Here is a 21,427-nt window from a genome sequence, read left to right as displayed (position 1 = left end):
ATTTTAATCTGTATCCAAAACTGAGGCTACTTACTAGGCTTATGCTAGATTTCTTGAATAGTGACTTTTGTGTAAACTGGGTGATAAAATCTAAAGGATCTACATTCCCCTGTTTAAAGGATAAATGGGAGAAAGAGTCTGGGGAAGTGGCTTCAGAAGAATGAATATGAGACACAGAATGTGAATTACAGTGGTAAGTGAGGAAATTAAAAGAAACAAGCTAGACTGACATTACTCGGAAGAAAAAAAGTATTTAGTAATTGTTGGAAAATTCTATACAAGGACTAAGAAAAAAGAGAAATTCCCATGGTTTAAAGAAATACTGTTTGAATTACATTCGAGTAGTGACAGCAAAAAACCATTTTTAATACTAAGGATCTATTCTTAGTATTAGATAGTATCTAGTACTCTAAATCTTTATAAACCAGGTATTTAAACCAGCTCTGAAATCATCAAAGATAAAATGAAGTGTAATAAGAGCATGTACTTTAAAGGCTGTGTAAGTGTAAAGCATTTAAAATAGTGGCTGCAACAAAGCATTTAATAAATGTCCGCTGGTAGTAAACTATGAGCAAGGCAATTAATTTCTCTCAGATTCCTCATCTATAAGCCATATAAATATATATATTTTGGTCCTCCTTTTGAGGATCAAATCTCATAATGCACATAATCAACCTTTATCAGTTGTTCTCTATCTTCCCCTTATTTCCCTACCAATATACCCAATGGTTTCAATTTACTTTTGTCAATAATCATGGCTTATTAATGAAGTGATTTTCAGTGAAAAAAAGAAGAATCACTCTAAACTCACATCATAAGATAAATTCAAGACTAAGATAGCAAAATTGACTGTTTTATTATCATTGTATCTTCCACTATCTTAATTTAAATGTTCTTTCACTTCAAAAATTCTTTAAGAGTTATCTCTAGGGAAAAAATCAGTTGTTAAACATGGAACATAATAATGCATTCATATTTGCATTTTCTGTGCTGAGTGGTTCACATGGATTTAAGTCCAAGAAGAAAGCCTTATGTATTTGCGGCTTACAGTAAACCAATACCATACTTTCAAAATATGGACCAAGTACTGAAACAAAATAGCCTGCAAGATCTTACTATATGCTTGATGGGTTATTTCTGTAAAACTATATGTGAAGGGGCCATATCATCTCTAATAAGAGCTTATGATTATTGATAAACAATAAAATTCAAAAGCTCAATAGTAAATGACCTCAGATTTTTTTGTCTGAATGTACTTGTGGATCAAAATGACATTTGCTCTGTACATTCAATTATTCACCTATCAATCTTTAAGCATGTTTTAATATCCAGAAGCAAGGTGTTAAGATTTCCTACATGTTCTATCATATCTAAACTGAACAGTCACAAGAGGCAAATGGTAGAATTCTGCTACTAAATATAAAACAGACTTCCTTTAAAAAGAAAAATAGGTTCTTTTCTTTTTAAAGTGAATCTACTTTTTAAAAAATGAATCTTTAAAATAAGAGACAGAGGCTGGGCATAGGGGTTCATACCTATAATCCCAGCTATTAATACTTGCGAGGCTGAAGTCAGAGGATCATTTGAGGTCAGGAGTTTCAAACCAGTCTAGGCAACATAGCAAGATCCCATCTCCACAAAAACTTTAAAAATTAGCCGGGTGTGGTGGTGCACACCTGGAGTTCCAGCTATTTTAGAGGCTGAGGCAGGAAAATTGCTTGAGCCAAGGAGTTTGAAGCTACAATGAGCTATGACTATGCCACTACACTCCACCCTGGGTGACCAAGTGAGACTCCGTCTCTAAAAAAAATTTTTTTAAATAAAATCAGAGGCAATGTGGTACAGTGCTTTAAGGGCACAAACCAAAGACCTAAACTACTTGGGTTCAAATCCCAGCTATACAACTATGTGAAAACCTTTTTGAGCCTATGATTCCTATTTTGTCAAATGTGAATAACACTGATTCCCAGAATTGTGGTAATATGGTGATGAGTAAATAAGTCAATACGCATTTATAACAGTACCTGGCACATAGTGTTTTTTAATGTAATATTACAGGTCATGGCCTGACAAACTAATTTTATCTTGTTACACTTATGTAGAAGCAAAATTGTTAACTGTCACAAAACCATTTTGCAAAAAGGTCATTTAATGCCTTAGATGTGCTAACAGGAAAATGGTATAATTTAGAAAAAAATAAAGCCTGAATTTCACCAAACAGATAAATGAAATCATTGACTAGCTCTGGACCTTCCTGGCCTATTAGGGTACATTAACCCTGGACTCACTAACAGAAGTCATTTAAAAACTTACGAAAATGGCTTAAATTAAGAAAAGTTGCTTTCCTAGATTTTTAAGCATCTAAGATGTGAAACATGCCTTAAGGTCACTATCTCTGTCCTTGTTTTCACCAATTTACCAAGACTGAAAAAGTTTTTTCTTTTAGTTTCATTTCCTATAAATGATGTAGTATATACCCACTCTGGTCGTAAACACCCTGGCACTACTAAAATTCATCTTAAAAGTAATAGTAATATAAAAATTTCTTTAAGTATACACTAAATATTTTGAAATTCATGTTGAGTAATAGTGTTCCTTTTCATTATTAAGGGATTTGTGAATATAAGGTTATTTTCTTTTAGTTTCAAAGTTGCACAAACATTAAGGGATCAAATAAAATTAAGCCCCAAAGATTTCTAAGTAAAAGTGGAATGAACAGAAAGCTCTAAAAACTGAAATCAATGTCTCTTGCCTAAAACTTCATTGATCAGATTCTTTGGCAATTATTGAAATGAAAATGTCATAAAGATTTTAAATGACTCTACACACAAATTACTTACTCTGTAAAGTTACCTACTGCAGTTATTAGGCTTTATACAAAAATGGCACGCAATGTTTTGCTAAACTGCAAAAGTTAACTACACATTACCACTTAACATAATCACACATAAAAATTACTGAAAATGATTGACAGATGAGTAACATTTAATAAAAATGGGGGAAATGAAGCAGTGCTTTGGATGATTTGGGGTTATGTTTTATTTACTCATAATAGGCCCATTTCTTTAAAAATTTCCAGGCCAGAAATTTTACAGGTGGTTCACACCTGTAATCCCAGCCCTTTGGGAGGCCAAGGTAGGCGGATCACTTGAGGCTAGGAGTTCGAGACCAGCCTGGGTAACATGGGGAAACCCTGTCTCTACTAAAAATACAAAAATTTGCTGGGCGTGGTGGCATGTGCCTGCAGGCCTAGCTACTTGGGAGGCTGAGGTGGGAGGATCACTTGAACCCTGGAGGTGGTTGCAATGAGCCGAGACCACGAACTGTACTCTAGCCTGGGCGACACAGCGAGACTCTGTTTCAAAAATTTTTTTCCAAAGACAGTATTTTATAACCCATAATTTTCTTTGTAACTCATTAACTACCATTCCTTAAATACATTTCTAAAATACTCATATGTACCTTAAGCATATTATCTTTTTGTCTCATCAGAAGAAACCACCATGTATCTGAAAATTGTTTTTAATTCATCCTAAGCTATACAATTCTATTTAATTTATCTCTTTCCTATAGTTCCTAAACTCTAAATTTTGTTCATGTTTTTCTGATCTCTTGTTGGAATTGAAACACAGATCAACAAATATCATTTTGAGACTGCTTTACTCCTTATACAAATCAGTGCTACCTTCTTCTTGCTTTTTAAAAAGGTATTACTCTCTTGTATTAATTTTGATTTACTTCTCAATAAAAGTCTAGAACCAAATATATCATAAAGTATGTTTCTCTTCATCTCACACTTGTGTAACTTATTTTCATCTCTAGAAAATCAGTTTTTAGATAAAAATCATTCACTGCTTACAAATAAAGAGAAACTGTAGTACTTACACAGAATCAAATAAATCTTTATACTTGCCTAGTATGGAAGTTAGTTACCCGAGTTACCGTGAGACAGTCATTATCTGCAAAGTGCTCAAAAGCTAGTAAGTGAAATTTATTCACTGTGATGCATTTGACTATAACTTCAGACATGTGTATTAAACTTTCAAGAACAAACTTATGGTAAACCCACCATTTTTTCTCAATAGCCCAATCAGTCTTTCCTAGACAGTTACATACATATGCCACGACAATAATCCACAGGGCAAATTTCAAATAACCTGATTCAAAGATTAACAAAAGATATTAAAAGGAAAAACAACTTTCTAGTGAGTTCCAAAAACATAAACTAAATTATTACATATCCCCACCAGTTCTGTACTTGTAAGTTCATCATCAAATTTATACTTATCAAATTATTCTCTTTAAAACTCTGAATCAAATTTTTGCTCTATACTTCTTTGTTTTTGGACAGGTTTCGCTTGCTTATTTGCAAATAAACTGGCTCACAAATAAACCAAACTGGTTTCTGCAACTCCCAGTACCACCTTTCTCTTGCAGCTTTTTTCCTTTAAGAGAAAATTAACGTGAGTATAAACTTGCACAATCTGCTTTTATCTAAATATGTGGTCCTCAGTTTACTTTTATTTAAAATAAAAGCACTGAAATGACTCAAATTTATGAGCCTCCTGTATTTAGTCATGGTTCATACTTGTAATACTAGCATTTTGGGAGGCTGAGGTGGATCACTTGAAGTCAGGAGTTCAAGATCAGCATGGGCAATACAGTGAGACACTGTTCTATACACGCACACACACACGCACATATATAAAACAATTTACATTAATTTTGTAAAAAAGCAAAAATATACTTATTTGAAAATACTAAACTTTATAAAGTTAAACGCCCACAATGCACATATTGCTCCTATCATCCTGTAGTATCAACACTACCAATTACTCCATATACAAAAACATGACATTAATGAGAGACAATAACACTTATATTTTAATTTACAGACTTACAGATTTCTATTTTAAGGAAATCCACTTTTTAAAATAAGGTGGTAATAGGTTGGGTGAATTAAGAATTTTTAAATGTTCTTTAACTTACGATAGCGAGCGGGGACTTATTTGTCATTACCACAAGCCAAGGTAAACATGGGTGTCCTAGGAAATGTCCAATTTCCCCACAGTAATAAACATCTTACTAACATTATAATAAAAACGGTAACTTTTTTTTTTTTGAGATGGAGTCTCACGTTGTGCAGGCTGGAGTGCAGTGGCCGGATCTCGGCTCACTGCAACCTCTGCTTCCTACGCTCAGGCAATCGTCCCACCTCAGCCTCCTGAGTAGCTGGGACCACAGGCGTGCCACCATGCCCAGCTATTTTTTTGTATTTTTGTAGAGACAGGGTTTCGCCATGGTGCCCCGGCTGGTCTGGAACTCCTGAGTTCAAGTGATCCTCCCTCCTCGGCCTCCCAAAGTGCTGGGATTACAGGCGTGAGCCACCCTGCCAGGCCAACAATAACTATTAAGTCACTTGAAGATTCTATTTTTTTTGATATAATGAAACAAGTATATATTTACATCCTTAGGGATTTCTATCATACAAACATAGTATATAGCCTACCAAAAAAGAAAAAAGAGACTAAGACTTAGATCAAGGTTAAATTAAGGTCCTAAGTCTGCCACCTATTAGCTTAACTGGAAATGATCCCAATATCACAGCCTTTTGTCAGGAATAAAGAGCAGAGATAAGAGGGTAACTAAAATTTAACATCTCATAAATATGAAATTCTTACGATATTAAAACGAATCAAGATAAAACCCTTATAATAAAATTACTGTCCATTTTACAGATGAAGATACTGAGGTGCAATGATTTAAATTAACTCTCCTCAAAGCCATACTGCAAGTTGAGTGGTGAAACTGTGACATAACTCAGGTCTAAATCTTACTGCTCCTTTCACTATGCCATACTGAAACACTCTATGAATTATATACTACTGTTATGGTAACAGTGGAAAGTGAAAATATTTTTTATTATAATGAATAGGCACATTATGCTTCCCAAAAAATAAGGAATTTTAAATTATGTTACATATTCACATATTTAAGTTATTCTAGATGCCACTTGATATGGTCAACAAGTGTGAAAATGTCCACATACATCCTTCAGTATTTTAAATGTATATCCTTTGGTATTTTACAAGTTTGAATATTAGCAGTCAGTTAAGCCTCAAGTGGACTTATCTACTTTTTGCAGGCCTACATTATCTTTCAAACAGAAGGGAAGGGCTGCACGTCTAACTGAAACGCTGCCGGCTTCTATCAAGCCACCACTAAAGCACAAGACCACGTGGTCTCTCACAAGCCCAAGGTTCCCTACTCCTCTCCCTCCTTTGACAAGAACTAGAAACTAGGGTTTCTTTCTCTTATGTGGAGCCCTGACATGCCACCTGTGTAGTACAGACCGCAAACATCCTGCAGCCTGCCTCCCGGAAGACCAAGAATCAGAATAAAAGGGAACTTGGACGCCGACAATTCTAGAAAAGGTAATGAACAGAGAAGTAAAGCCGGTGAGATCGTGATAAGCCGCGGCACCGGCACCTGTCAAAACGGCGTATATAAGACTCAAACCAAATCACTATAACCTATCATTCGGGAAGGCCTGAGGTGGGAGCGGCACTACGGAAGGGAGGACGAAGAGAACCGCACGAGTCAGAGCCGCCGCCGCCGCCGCTCCCCGGATACCTTTCAGCATGCCCTGGCGAGCCACGAACCCTGACCCTCATCTAGAATCCAACCTTTGCCCCAACATTTCAGAAGCAGCCAAAATCCCGCTGCCCCGGCGGCCGCCGCCGGACCTGCCCGCACCTGTCACTAGCGAAAGACACCAGCTCGCGGCTCCCGCCCACTTCTCCACTATCCTCGGGCAACCGCGGGCATCTCAACCCCTTTCTCTTACCAGGTGTCCCCTTTCCGGAGCGAGGTTTTGAGCAGCGTCGCGATGTCAGACCGCTGGGTGTCCAGATCCGCCGCTCCGCCTTCCGCCATCTTCTTCCACTAGCGGTAGGGGAGGTGGCAGCGACGGCGGCGGCACGCCCCAGAGCATTATGGGAATGGCGTCCCACGGCCCCTCCCAGTAGGCCGGTCGAAACCAAAAGTCACCGGGAGCGGGGGTGCTCCTCGGGACAAGAGGAGGCCCCGAGGGCGGAGTGGGTGCGCGGCCATGGTCTGCTGCCCCCCATCGGTCCCCGCCCGTCCAGCATCTTGCCTTGGCCTCCTCTGGCCCGGGACTGTCGGGTTTTAGCTCTGCTCGCCGCCGAGGGCTCTGGCTCTCTCTCGTTAGAGGGATGCCACCGCCCTGTCCTCACATCCTCGGCGTTGCCTTCCCCTCCCTCTTTTCCACTGACGCCTTGAAAACCCTTATTTGCGCATTCACTCACGCTTGAGGGTGAGGTAGGGTGGGGTGGTGGGGGGCGTGGGGACGGCTAAGATATGGCAGAAAATGTAGCAGCTGAGTGACTGGGCTTTTCGTTACGAGTAGGAGAACCCAAGCTCGGTGAATATGGGCACACACAAAAAACATTCCGAAACCGAACGCTTGGTCTCCATGCCCTTCCTGGGTTCCTTCCAGCGCTTACTCCCGTTGTAGGTGGGGACCCTTTATAGGCTCTTTGTGACGCCTCCCCAGGCACACCCAGACGACTAAGCTGCAGTGAAAAACATGTCCCAGTTCATCGGTGAACAGGGAGTAGAATATGGACAGTATTGAATAATGCCAGATACTAAAGGAAGAAAACGTGCGAGAAACCCTCTTGTTTATACAGGAGAGTAACATTTTCTTAGCCCCATCTTCGTATGGTGCCGTACACCTGAAATGAAACTAGATATGTCTTTAATTTGAAGTCAACGATTATGTTACAAAATAGAAAATCGAGTCGCTTAAAAATCAAATGCAAGGTCACACAGCAGGTGGAGAGGTGAGTGGAGAGGCTGGTTCAAGAGCCCACATGCTATACAGTATAGCACACTCACTGCCTCTCCTTATGAAAGCCTGAACTAAAATGTAAACTTAAGAGCTGGAACTGGGTTCATCTTTTGTTTTAACCTCTGTACACCTGGTGGTTAGCACAGTACTGATGGACATGTAAAAATCACCTAAATATTTGTTTAATAAATGAATTGTGGCAAAATTACTTAAGTATTCCCGAGCATGATGTCCATGGGTTTGATTTTAACATACCATATTGATGTGAAAAGTTTAAAAGATGGGCCGGAATCCCCGCATCATTTCTCGTTTGCCCGTTTTAAACCCTAACTCATTTGGTGAGAATGCAATAAAGGTAGGTGTAGTTATGCTAGTAGGAAGTGCTGAATCCTTCCAAGTGAAAGTAGTGTATATTGGCATTATGATTTGTGTATATCAGTATTATGATTATGATTACTTATTTCTGCATAATAATACTATTTTGCATTATCATGCCAACTTTGAATTGAGAGTTTTAAAACAACTTTCAGTGACTGCTATTTCTGGCTTTTCTTCTGACAGGTTAAAAGATTAAGAGTTTCTCTAAGCACGGCTACCCTTTAAAAGTCACATTTTCCCCCTTTTTCCAGTCACTCTCTGAAAGAGAACAAAGTAATTTTCTGAAGGGAAGCTGCAGAATATGGAAAACATATATTGGAGCTACATGGACGTAAGTTCAAACCTCACTTCAACCTTTAGCTGCAAAGTTCTTACCCTTTAATTGAATCATAAAATTGAGTATAATAATACCTACCTTAAGGGATTTTTATGAAGATTAAATGAAACAATTTGTGTTTATTGCCTGGGACGTAATAGCCATTCAGTAAACACTAGTATTGTTTATTGATGACAGGGTGAATTGTACAGTATGTGAATTATACCTCAATAAAGCTATTGAAAAAAGGTGTTAGAGGCTTTGAAGGCAAAACTGTGCTCTCCTTCATTGTATAAACATAACATAACCAAGTAGCAGTAAATCATTCATTACCCTAATGTCCAGTTTCCCTTAAGAGAAAATGCATTTTTGAAGTGTTGACACCTACAACCATATAATGAAGTAAAATAATATTTTCTTCACTTGCACCATGCTCAAGGCAGGAAGTTAACTGGATATAGACGTGTAAATTCAATGCCAATTTGAATTATACATCAGATTTATGGAGCCATTTTGTAGACCTAAGTAACTGCCATCAGAGTCAGGAAAGAGATAAAATTATAGTATTTTATTTAGCAAGCACTTACAGGTGCCTAGCATGGTTCTAAACACTTTAAAATACTAACTTAATTCTCACAGCAATCACATGATTTTGGTACTATTATTATTTCTAGTCTGTAGATAAGGAATTGAGGCAAGTAAGTGGCAGAACCTAAATTGAAACCAGGCAGTCTGGCTGCAGAATCTGGAAAGTTTGGGTAAACGTCTATTTTTCTATTGACCTTTATTATTTTGTTTATAGCAATCAACATTTTAGTGATCTCAGTTGATCAGTTTATGGAAATTCTGCTTATTTTACTGGTGCTTCTCTCAATTATGAAGAGAAATAAGATATTGTTCATAAATTGGTTAAAGTCCACATCCCTACTGAATAATTAAGTAGATAAATTGATGAGAAAAGCTACTTCACCTTAATCACCAATAATTGAATATAAATCAGGGATTATATCTGCTTATTTAGAATGAATGTCTTCACTGATGCATTCCTTAGTTAACTTTTGATGAATGTACAGTTTGCTTGGTGATTGTTATTGCCTTCTCAGACTCTCTGTACCTTTCTTGTCAATTTAAAACGTAACCTAGAGAGTTGAGTAAGCTGAGTACTTAGGCTAGATATGAACAAGCTGGACCTCTTAAAGTCACAGTTGGTTGTGAAATTAGAGTTTCTCTAGGAAGGATTTCTTTACCCTCTAGTAATTCCAAACCTCTCTGCTTACTGATATTTAAACAATTCCTTTAATAGAGGTTCTTTTACTCAACAATTAAGAGATGGGACTTCAAATGTAAATACTCCAGGAGAGAGTCAGGCTTAAAACTAAAGTGTCAAAGAGAGCCAGTTTTCAGCCTGGGATGAACCAGAGAAAAAAAGCACTGCATTTTGTAATACAGTTTAATGGAGGAAAGTACAAAGGAGAATTCCAAGGTAAGTTTTGCCTATTTCATAATTTTGTGTGGGACTGGCTACATGAGCCTAAGGGAAAAATCTGCCTAAAATTTGAGTGGACTTAGCAAATCACACACACACACACACACACAAGTACATATATATGTGTGTGTATATATACATATACACACACATATATATGTATATATATTGTGTATATATACATATACACACACATATATGTATATATTGTGTATATATACATATACACACACATATATATGTATATATATACACATATACATACACACACACAGAATCAGCACATCCCATGAAAGAACAACGTTTGATGACTGGCTGTCTTTATTTCTCAACTCTTCCTGTCTTTGATATTCAGGAACCACTGTCTTAGTTTTTCCTTCTCCTTGTCCTTCCTCTACAGTTATTCCTGCCCACGACCCTACCACCCCCTCATTCTTACTCACTTCTCTAAACCTTTCATTCTTTTATCTTATGTAATTGTATAATTCTCATCTCTCTTTACCAGCTCTCAGAGCAGCTAAAAGGCAGTGGAAAGGCGGGGGAGTAGTGCAAACACCAAAATAGCATGTAGTAAAGTGCTTAATCTGTTAATGATATTTTGAAACTTGGGATATGAATAAAAATTGTAAGTGCCATGAGGCACTTTTGAAAGCTAAAAAAAATTACAGAGGGTCCTTACTTCAGACAAATGTTAGGTTCTGATAAAGAGAATGAAAATATAGTAAGATGAAAACACTGCCTTTTACAAAGAGCCACTATATTTGGATTTTGACTCTGGCTTAGTGCCACTTGCTAGTTGGTAACCTTGGCTAAGTTATTTATTCTCTGTGACCATTCGTTTTCTTATTATAAAATAAAATGATTAGATTTCGGAGGCTGAAACTCAAATACTTGCAGGGGTTAGATACAGCTAACGTAAATGGGTGAAGGAAATCTGTTGGGGATAATAAAGAGTTGTGGGACTGTTGAGCTGTCTATCCCAATTAAAGGTCTAAATTTAAAAAAATTAGAGCAAACAAAATTATATTTTCTGTCCTATAGGATCTAGAAAGTTTAATTTTAGCATGGGCATAAAGTCTACAAATTAATTAATCTAGGTTCCTACTTTATATCCTTTTTCTTTTTGGAGATGGAGTCTCACTCTATTGGCCAGGCTGGAGTGCAATGGCATGATCTGGGCTCACTGCAACCTCTGCCTCCCGGGTTCAAGTGATTCTCCTGCCTCAGCTTCTTGAGTAGCTGGGATTACAGGCACCTGTCAACATGCCTGGCTAAATTTTGTATTTTTAGTAGAGACAGGGTTTCACCATGCTGGCCAGGCTGCTCTCAAATTCCCAATCTCTGGCAATCTGCCCGCCTCGGCCTCCCAAAGTGCTGGGATTAAAGGCATGAGCCTGGCCTATCCTCTTTTTAAGAAGTACATGAAGTGTGCTAGAAAGCTGACTATACCATGAAATTTGATATCAATCTGCCCTATAGTGGACTCTCACTACATGCTGATAGAACTACATTGATTTGTTTTTATTTATTTGAGACAGAGTCTCACTCTCCAGTTGCCCAGACTGGAGTGCAGTGGTATGATCTCCGCTCACTGCAACCTTCGCCTTCCAAGTTCAAGAGATTCTTGTGTCTCAGCCTCCTGAGTAGCTTGGATTACATGCATGCGCCACCATGCCTGGCTAATTTTTGTATTTTTAGTAGAGATGGGGTTTCACCATGTTGGCCAGGCTGGTCTCGATCTCCTGACCTCAAGTGATGCACCTGCCTCAGCCTCCCAAAGTGCTGCGATTACGGTCATGAGCCACTGCGCCTGGCCAGACCTAAATTGATTTGAATTGATAAGCAAATCAAGTATCTAACAGGTCTAGAATTATAATAAAAAATCCTTAATAGGCATAGTATATTCTGTGGGTCCTGAATATTTAAAAATTAAATGTACGTGTATGGTAGGAAACTTTCAAGAAAGTGTTAATTTATCCCATTCAACTAAGAGTGATATAGATCAAATCAAGGTTCATAGTAGGAAAAATCTGCCTACTTTATATTTTCTTTACTTGTTATTTACATTTATTGACAGATTTCAAGGTTGATAAAGAACCTCTACATGAAAATATCGAAATGTTTAAGCAGCCTCTGAAGTCTTTCTTTTTTTTTTTTTTTTTTTTTTTTTTTTTTGTGAGCAACCAGGCTGTTTATTTCACCTGGGTGCAGGTGGGCTGAGTCCGAAAAGGGAGTCAGCAAAGGGTGGTGGGATTATCATTAATTCTTATAGGTTTGGGATAGGCATACAAATTACGTTCTCAAGGGCAGGGAGAATATTACAAAGTACCTTCTTTTTTTTTTTTTTTTTTTTTTTTTTTTGAGATGGAGTCTCGCTCTGTCGCCTAGGCTGGAGTGCAGTGGTGCGATCTCGGCTCACTGCAAGCTCCACCTCCCAGGTTCACGCCATTCTCCTGCCTCAGCCTCCCGAGTAGCTGGGACCACAGGCGCCCGCCACCACGCCCGGCTTTTTTTTTTTTTTTTTTTTTCATAGTTTATAGTTTATTTATTTATTTATTTATTTATTTTTTTAATTTCTGAAGTATTTATTGATCATTCTTGGGTGTTTCTCGGAGAGGGGGATATGGCAGGGTCATAGGATAATAGTGGAGAGAAGGTCAGGAGATAAACACATGAACAAAGGTCTCTGGTTTTCCTAGGCAGAGGACCCTGCGGCCTTCTGCAGTGTTTGTGCCCCTGAGTACTTGAGATTAGGGAGTGGTGATGACTCTTAAAGAGCATGCTGCCTTCAAGCATCTGTTTAACAAAGCACATCTTGCACCACCCTTAATCCATTTAACCCTGAGTTGACACAGCACATGTTTCAGAGAGCAGGGGGCTGGGGGAAAGGCCATAGATCAACAGCATCCCAAGGCAGAAGAATTTCTCCTAGTCAGAACAAAATGGAGTCTCCTATGCCCACCCCTTTCTACACAGACACAGCAACAATCTGATCTCTCCTTCCTTTCCCCACACTTCCTCCCCTTCTCTTCAACAAAACCGCCATCGTCCTCATGGCCCGCTCCCGATGGTCACTGTCTCTTCGGAGCTGTTGGGTACACCTCCCAGACAGGGCAGCCGGGCAGAGGCGCTCCTCACCTCCCAGACAGGGCGGCTGGGCAGAGGCGCCCCTCGCTTCCCAGACGGGGCCGCCCGGGCAGAGGCGCTCCTCTCCTCCCAGACGGGGCGGCCGGGCAGAGGCGCTCCTCACTTCCCCGACGGGGCCGCCCGGGCAGAGGCGCTCCTCAGTTCCTCCCAGACCGGGTGGCAGCCGGGCAGAGGCGCTCCTCACCTCCCAGACGGGGCGGCCGGGCAGAGGCGCTCCTCACTTCCCCGACGGGGTGGCCGAGCAGAGGCGCTCCTCACTTCCCAGAGGGGGCGGCCGAGCAGAGGCGCTCCTCACTTCCCAGAGGGGGCGGCCGGGCAGAGGCGCTCCTCACTTCCCAGACGGGGCGGCCGGGCAGAGACGCTCCTCACTTCCTCCCAGATGGGGTGGCGGCCAGGCAGAGGCGCTCCTCACCTCCCAGACTGGGCGGCCGGGCAGAGGCGCTCCTCACCTCCTAGACGGGGCGACCAGGCAGAGGCGCTCCTCACTTCCCAGACGGTGTGGCGGCTGGGCAGAGGTGCTCCTCCCTTCCCAGATGGGGCAGCCAGGCAGAGGCGCTCCTCACTTCCCAGACGGTGTGGCGGCCGGGCAGAGGTGCTCCTCCCTTCCCAGATGGGGCAGCCAGGCAGAGGCGCTCCTCACTTCCCAGACGGTGTGGCGGCCGGGCAGAGGTGCTCCTCCCTTCCCAGATGGGGCAGCCAGGCAGAGGCGCTCCTCACTTCCTCCCAGACGGGGTGGCGGCCAGGCAGAGGCGCTCCTCACTTCCCAGAGGGGGCGGCCGGGCAGAGGTGCTCCTCACTTCCTCCCAGACGGGGTGGCAGCCGGGCAGAGGCACTCCTCACCTCCCAGACGGGGCGGCTGGGCAGAGGTGCTCCTCATCTCCCAGACGGGGCGGCCGGGCAGAGGTGCTCCTCATCTCCCAGACGGGGCAGCCGGGCAGAGGTGCTCCTCACTTCCTCCCAGACGGGGTGACGGCCGGGCAGAGGCACTCCTCACCTCCCAGACGGGGCGGCCGGGCAGAGGCGCTCCTCACCTCCCAGACGGAGTGGTCAGGCAGAGGCGCTCCTCACTTCCCATATGGGGTGGCGGCCGGGCAGAGGCGCTCCTCACTTCCCAGATGGGGCAGCCGGGCAGAGGTGCTCCTCACTTCCTCCCAGACGGGGTGGCAGCCGGGCAGAGGCGCTCCTCACCTCCCAGACGGGGTGGCCGGGCAGAGGCGCTCCTCCCTTCCCAGACGGAGTGGCCAGGCAGAGGCGCTCCTCACCTCCCAGAGTGGGCGGCCGGGCAGAGGTGCTCCTCACTTCCTCCCAGACGGGGTGGCGGCCAGGCAGAGGCGCTCCTCACCTCCCAGACGGGGCGGCCGGGCAGAGGCACTCCTCACCTCCCAGAGTGGGCGGCCGGGCAGAGGCGCTCCTCACTTCCCAGAGTGGGCGGCCGGGCAGAGGCGCTCCTCACTTCCCAGAGTGGGCGGCCGGGCAGAGGCGCTCCTCACTTCCCATAGGGGGTGGCAGCCGGGCAGAGGCGCTCCTCACTTCCCAGATGGGGCAGCCGGGCAGAGGTGCTCCTCACTTCCTCCCAGACGGGGTGGCGGCCAGGCAGAGGCGCTCCTCACCTCCCAGACGGGGCGGCCGGGCAGAGGCACTCCTCACCTCCCAGACGGGGCGGCTGGGCAGAGGCGCTCCTCACCTCCCAGAAGGGGCGGCTGGGCAGAGGCGCTCCTCACTTCCCATATGGGGTGGCAGCCGGGCAGAGGCGCTCCTCACTTCCCAGACGGGGTGGCGGCCAGGCAGAGGCGCTCCTCACTTCCCAGATAGGGCAACAGGGCAGAGGCGCTCCTCACTTCCTCCCAGACGGGGCGGCCGGGCAGAGGTGCTCCTCATCTCCCAGACGGGGCAGCCGGGCAGAGGCGCTCCTCACTTCCTCCCAGACGGGGTGGCAGCCGGGCAGAGGCGCTCCTCACATCCCAGATGATGGGCGGCTGGGCAGAGGCGCTCCTCACTTCCCAGATAGGGCGGCCGGGCAGAGGGGCTCCTCACATCCCAGACGATGGGCGGCCAGGCAGAGACGCTCCTCACTTCCTAGACAGGGTGGCGGTGGGGCAGAGGCTGTAATCTTAGCACTTTAAGAGGCCAAGGCAGGAGGCTGGTAGGTGGAGGTTGCAGAGAGCCGAGATCACACCACTGCACTCCAGCCTGAGCACCATTGAGCATTGAGTTAGCGAGACTCCGTCTGCAATCCCAGCACCTCGGGAGGCCGAGGCAGGCAGATCACTCGAGGCCAGGAGCTGGAGACCAGCCCGGTCAACACGGCGAAACCCCGTCTCCACCAAAAATACAAAAACCATTCAGGCGTGGCGGCGCGCGCCTGCAATCCCAGGCACTCGGCAGGCCAAGGCAGGAGAGTCACAGGAGCCCGAGGCAGGGAGGTTGCAGCAAGCCGAGATCCCGGCAGTACAGTCCAGCTTCAGCAACAGAGGGAGACCGAAAAAAGAAGGAGAGGGAGACCGAAAAAAGAGGGGAGAGGGAGAGGGAGAGGGAGAGGGAGAGGGAGAGGGAGAGGGAGAGGGAGAGGGAGAGGGAGAGGGAGAGGGAGAGGGAGAGGGAGAGGGAGAGGGAGAGGGAGAGGGAGAGCTCTGAAGTCTTTCTTAAGCCTCATAATAATGGATGGACTTTAGAAAGCTAAAAATCATTTCAAATATGCTGATCATTTTTAAATTTTTTTACTTATTTAAAAAATATGCTGATCTTTTGTTTTAAATGTCAAATTTAATTAAAATACGTTAATGTTATATACTTGATCCATTTTACTTTAAATCTGTTTCATTCGAAAGTTTAAAAATAATTATTTTATGCTCATGGATCTTGGAAATCTATACTACCAAAGTGAAGTAGAGAGTTGTTCAATGGTCCAGTGATTCTGCAGCTATATAGATTCCAGAGAGATTAACTTTGTTTTCTCCCAAGAGAAGCTGAATTATTCAGACTTTCTGTTTGGACAACCCTTCACTTCATTTGGGCTGAGATAGCAAAAGGATTTAAAATTGCTCACAAAGAGTCTTAGAACAATATAATAGCATGTCTTCAAGAATGTATCTATGTTTCAGGACTGGTGGAAACATTAAATAGGTATTCTTTATAATGTGTTCCAGGTTTTGCTAAGCAACAGGACGCCGTAGACCACACAGTAGATTTAGGTCAAATTAGAAGATACCAACAATGAAGTAAAAAACGAGTCTAGTGATTTCATAAAAATATTTACCATTGATTTTTGTTTCTTGCCAGTATGCTTCTATCTAGGTCGTCTTGAACTATGTCAGTTCAAGAATTATTAGTGGCCCAAGGCTTCTGTGTAATACATTGGACATGATATCTACAGCATGAGAAATTCATGAAATGTGCTGGATATGATAGTATACCTCTACAAATAATTTAATTTACTCAATGGGAATTTATTAAGGATATAGTGAAAATAGTATGCATTTTAGAGTCAAAAAGACCTATATTTGTATGCCCTACTCTGATACTTACTAGTTCTGTGATACTGGAAACATTAGTTTTGTCATCTGTAAAACAGTGATACTAGACTTCTTTGATAGGATTCATTTAAAGGTGAATAAAATAATGAATGTGAAACTCATATTAGAGCTTAACATATAGTAGCAATGATTTATAAAATATTTGCCTCCCTTAGACCAGAGCAGCTACTAAATTTGATTTTAATAATAAGATAAACAAATTAATAAGATCACAAAGTTGTTATGCAATAACATAAACAGCTGTGTTAAAATTAGTAGTGACCCATATCAAAGAAACACAATTACAAAGAGGTTAAGAAGGATATTTAAAGTGTAGCTTTATTCAGTCTTTTGTGTGAAGGTATTCTTAGGGATAAAACAATGTACTTGGAAGCTGATTTGGAAGCCGTTGGAAGAATATGGTGCAAAAAATATTTTTAAATGTTTATGAATGTTCTGTAACCACAAACAGATACATAACAGATCAAAGACATATTTTAGACTGCCATGTGGACTTAAATCATGGAAGGCAGAAGAGTGGCTCCCCAAAGAGGACTATATCATAATACCAGAACCTGTGAATATATTACTTTAAATGGCAAAAGGGACTTTACAGATGTGATTAAGATTAAGGACCTTGAAATGGGGGGATTTTCCTGAATAATTCAGTTGGGTCCAATCTAATCATATGAATCCTTAGAAGTAGGAGACACTTTCCTGGTTATGGCCAGAGAGTGATGTGACTATGGAAGAATGGCTTTGAAGATGGAATAAAGGGGCCATGAGCCAAGGAATGTGGAAGGCTTCTCGAATTTAGAAGGAACAAGGAAATGAATTCTCTGTTAAAGCCTCCAGAAAGGATCAGAGCCTTGCTAAAACGTTGATTTTTAGCACAGTAAGATTTGTGTCAGACTTCTACAGAAATGTAAGAGACAATACTTCTGTTGTCTCAGTCAATAAGTTTATGGTAATTTGTTATAGCAGTGATAAGTAGTAGAACAGCCTACTTTAAGGAAGAAGAAATGTTAGAAAATTTAGGACTAGGAAGTCTGATGAGAAAGTATGTGGATGGACCTATGGGACTGGGCACAAAGTATAAAGATTTTTGCATTACAAGTGAACACCAACCATAAAGGATATATCACAAAAGAGGTACTGAATAAACAGAATGACTCCAATGGTTGGCATCAACAAGCTTCTATCCTCAAAGCTGGAACAATGGGCACAAGAAGGGTAGTCATCGTGACTGGATGGCCCCACAGCATGGGCTCTCTCACTTACCAACAGTGATTTGGCTATTGCCACTGCCAAATGTCCAACCTGTCAGGAACAGAGACCAATATTGAGCCCTTGATATACAATCATCCATGGAGGAGAATCAAATGACAAGTTAATTACATGGATCCCTTCTATTATGTAAGGGGCAATGAATGATTCATCTTGATTAGAATTGACACATATTTCAGGTATGGATTTTCCTTTCCTGCCAATAGTGCTTCAGCTGCTTCCACCATACTTATGGAGTGTTTGATCTCATGACACAGGATCTTCCATAATATCACATCAAACAAAGGGATTCATTTTATTGCAAAAGAGATGTGGTAGTGAGCACATGACCATGTGATTCACTGATTCTTTCACATATCACCTAACCCAGAATTGTAAACAATTGCTGGCTGGATGGAGCAACAGAATGGCCTGTAGAAGAATCAGCTTAAGCAGCACCTTAGAGACAATAATACCCTGTGCAGTATACCCTCTGAATCAATGGCCAGCATATGTTGCTGTGTTCCCAACAAATAGAATTTATGGATATGAGAATCAAATGTAGAAGTAGAGGTGGTCCTGTTTACCATCATTGTCAGTGACCCAATTGGGGATTTTGTGCTACTCATCTCCATAGCTCTGAGATTTGTAGGTTTAGAGGTATTGAGGAGACACAGCAAGAGGCCCATTGAACTTTAAACTATGGCTGTCACTGGGGCACTTCTGCCTTCTAGTGCCAAAGGATCAGGCAATGAGAGTGGTCACCATCCTGGCAGGTTTATCATTCTAAATACTGGGAGGAGGTCAGGCTGCCCTTATACAGTGATGGCAAAAAGGAATGTATTTGGCATCTCTTGGTATGCCCTTGCACAACTTTGACAGTAAATTGACTGGTAAAGTATTGATGACCTGAGAAAGGTTTGGTGACTCTCGAGGATGAGTGACTGGATCATCCCACCAGGTAAGCCAACAAGACCAGCAGAGGAGCTAGTCAAGGTGAGGAAACTCTAGAATGGTAGATCAGGAAGCATATATTGAGTATCACTTTTGGTCTTTGCAGTGGAATCTATGTAACTCGCTAACTTTCTTCCCAAGTTCTGGAGCTGCTTCAAAAACTTTTGCAAAAATATAGGTCTGAGTGGAACATGGGGTGAATTGAATTGGATGATGTACTGTGCCATTAACATCATCCTTCAGGACTAAAGAATTTATTCCTCTAGCTGCTGGGATTTCTACTGATCTCAGCTGTCAGTCTTCTTTGGGAATCACTCTCAATAGAAAAGAGGCACCCTGTGTAGTTCATGCTCTCTTCAGGGGGCAGCCAGTATGCAATAACTAATTGATGTAGGGGTTTAAAGAGTTGGCTTCATTTCCTCTATTGGAAACAACTCTGAGGAGCAATCTAGCTTCAGTGGGTTGGTTAAGTTCTTTTTATAAATTAATTACAGCCCACTTTCTTTCTCTGCTCAATCTTGCTTGCTTCCTTTCTTCCACAAGTGTTGATCCTGAGAGCACTTCTTTACAGGCTATTTTCCATCTCAGAGTCTGCTTTCAGGGCACTCGGGCCTGCACCACACCCTTGTTTTGGTCTTTACCCTGGCAGTGGCCAAAATTTACTTTTTCTTTGAGCTAGGGATATGTTGAGAAACAGTTTCATTTTTAAGCCTACAACTTTCAGTATTTCTAAACTCTATTTCCTCTCAATTCTGTTTGTAACCCAGGCAGTTCGTTTTGAGCTCACCACTTTCTTATGCTTTTTCAAAGGCACCTGGCAGCAGCCTGCTCTTCAATATTCTTCTTTGAAATCACCTCATCCAAATTCACAAGTTTACTAGATCTGCATGTTCTGTATTCCATATTATTGCAGGTGACAATTTTACCAAATGTTTTGCCACTACATAATACTGCTTGTCATTATTCCAGCCTCCTATAACAATTACATGACTACCTGCTGCCCATTCCCAAAGCCAGTGCCACATATTTTAGGTTTTAGTTATGGCAGCACTGTACTTTATACATCAAATTCTGAATCAGCCCAATTTTTCTGCCTTTCGAAACACCCAAAGTCCTAGTGCCATACAACAATATACGCATATTTCCTACTCATGCATTTTTGGGTTAGCTGGAGATTGGCTGGTCTTGGCGAGACTCAGCTGGTCTCTGAGGATTAGGTCAGGTCCTGGTCTGTTCCACATATCTCTCATCCTCTTTAAACCAGAGGCTAGCTGAGTCATGTTCTCGTTGCAAAAAGAGATCAAGAGACAAGCCTAACTATGCAAGACCTCAATTAATATCAGGGAAGTACATTCCTCCTGTAGGAGAGGGGAAGGGAGTAATCATTTGCTGAAAATTTCTCTAATATACTACTTTGACAGAAAGATAAAGTATGAAAATATGGAAGAACAGTTAAGACACATAGAGAATGGCCAAAACCCAACATATGTTTAATAGGAGTTCCAGAATAAAAAATAAACAGGCAATATTCAAAGACATAATACCTATTTTTTTCCAGAATGGAAAAAAACCTCTAGTTTTTAGATTCAGAAATTACAATGAATTTAATAAGAACAAAACTCACACACATACACACCCACACACATCTATATGTACAGAAATTATAATGAGTTTGAGAAAAACAATAAAAATAAAACAAGTCATACACACACATGTGTAACTATAAATACCTTGACCCATTCTCATGAACATAAAAATATGAACTCAGAGAAAAATCTTAAATATAAAAAGAAAAGATAGTTCATTATTTTAAAAATGCGATTTAGGTAGAAGCATTGGATAGAAAACTTCTCATCAGTTATAGTATATGCCAGAAATATATGCCAGAATATTATCTTCAAAGTGCCAAGGGGAAAATTACTGTTAACTTAAAATTCTGTATTCAGTCAAAGTATTCAAGACAAAGGGAAATAAAGAGTTATTTTTAAAGAGACTGAATTTACAACATATTGATGCTTGCTAAAATAAGTCCTTCTGCCTTCCACCATGAGTGCCTCTCACCAGATGCAGATGTCCCATCTTGAACTTTTACAGACATCAGAATCGTGAGACAAATAAACCCTTTTTCATTATAAATTACCCAGACTCAGGTATTCCTTTAGAGTAACACTAAATGGACAAAGACATTACTTAATTTTAGGCCCCCCCAAAAAGTGAAACCACCCATGCTAGACTGCCAATACTGTAACCCAAACCTGCTGTGAGGCACAGGTGGAGAGGGCAAAAATTCTCTTTAGGGCTCTTTGTCTGAATCTCCTGTTTAGAGACAGAGATGGAAGCTCTTGCTCTTAAAGAAAAAAAGAGAGTTTGAAAAAGAAGCCCACATAAAATGTAGACCTCACACTTTTGCACCCAGCAAAATATCTGGAGTTGGAAGAATGCAATGGGTCTTTGCTGGTACTGAGCACTGAGTCTGAGAGGGAACAATGGGTATT

General features: G+C 41.9%; 2 protein-coding genes across 11 annotated transcripts in view; one reads left to right on the top strand and one right to left on the bottom strand.

Moving 5' to 3' along the window:
- USP15 (ubiquitin specific peptidase 15) overlaps positions 1-7,045 on the bottom strand; it is a 144,391-nt gene extending 137,346 nt beyond the window's left edge. For all 5 annotated transcript variants that reach the window (XR_010135785.1, XR_008511957.1, XM_002823463.4 and 2 more), the window contains exon 1: positions 6,848-7,045. Coding sequence is in view for 3 of the 5 variants with exons in the window: in XM_002823463.4 (XP_002823509.1) it covers positions 6,848-6,936 (89 nt within the window). In the remaining 2 variants the exon portion in view is untranslated. The remainder of the gene's footprint in view (positions 1-6,847) is intronic.
- TAFA2 (TAFA chemokine like family member 2) overlaps positions 1-21,427 on the top strand; it is a 585,401-nt gene that overhangs the window by 11,805 nt on the left and 552,169 nt on the right. For 3 of the 6 annotated variants that reach the window (XR_010135621.1, XR_010135623.1, XR_010135622.1), the window contains exons 3-6: positions 4,352-4,463; positions 6,146-7,336; positions 8,435-8,582; positions 9,871-10,050. Coding sequence is in view for 1 of the 6 variants with exons in the window: in XM_054526472.2 (XP_054382447.1) it covers positions 7,839-7,865; positions 8,503-8,582 (107 nt within the window). In the remaining 5 variants the exon portion in view is untranslated. Of the gene's footprint in view, positions 1-4,351; positions 4,464-6,145; positions 7,337-7,597; positions 7,866-8,434; positions 8,583-9,870; positions 10,051-21,427 lie in introns of those variants that run through there. The other 3 variants (XM_054526473.2, XM_054526474.2, XM_054526472.2) reach the window with 3 other exon arrangements.

This window comes from Pongo abelii, chromosome 10 (genome assembly GCF_028885655.2).
Source record: "Pongo abelii isolate AG06213 chromosome 10, NHGRI_mPonAbe1-v2.0_pri, whole genome shotgun sequence".
In the NCBI taxonomy this organism is placed as follows: domain Eukaryota; kingdom Metazoa; phylum Chordata; class Mammalia; order Primates; family Hominidae; genus Pongo; species Pongo abelii.
Note: the sequence above shows the minus strand (reverse complement) of the source record. Positions and strands in the feature narration are given on the sequence as shown.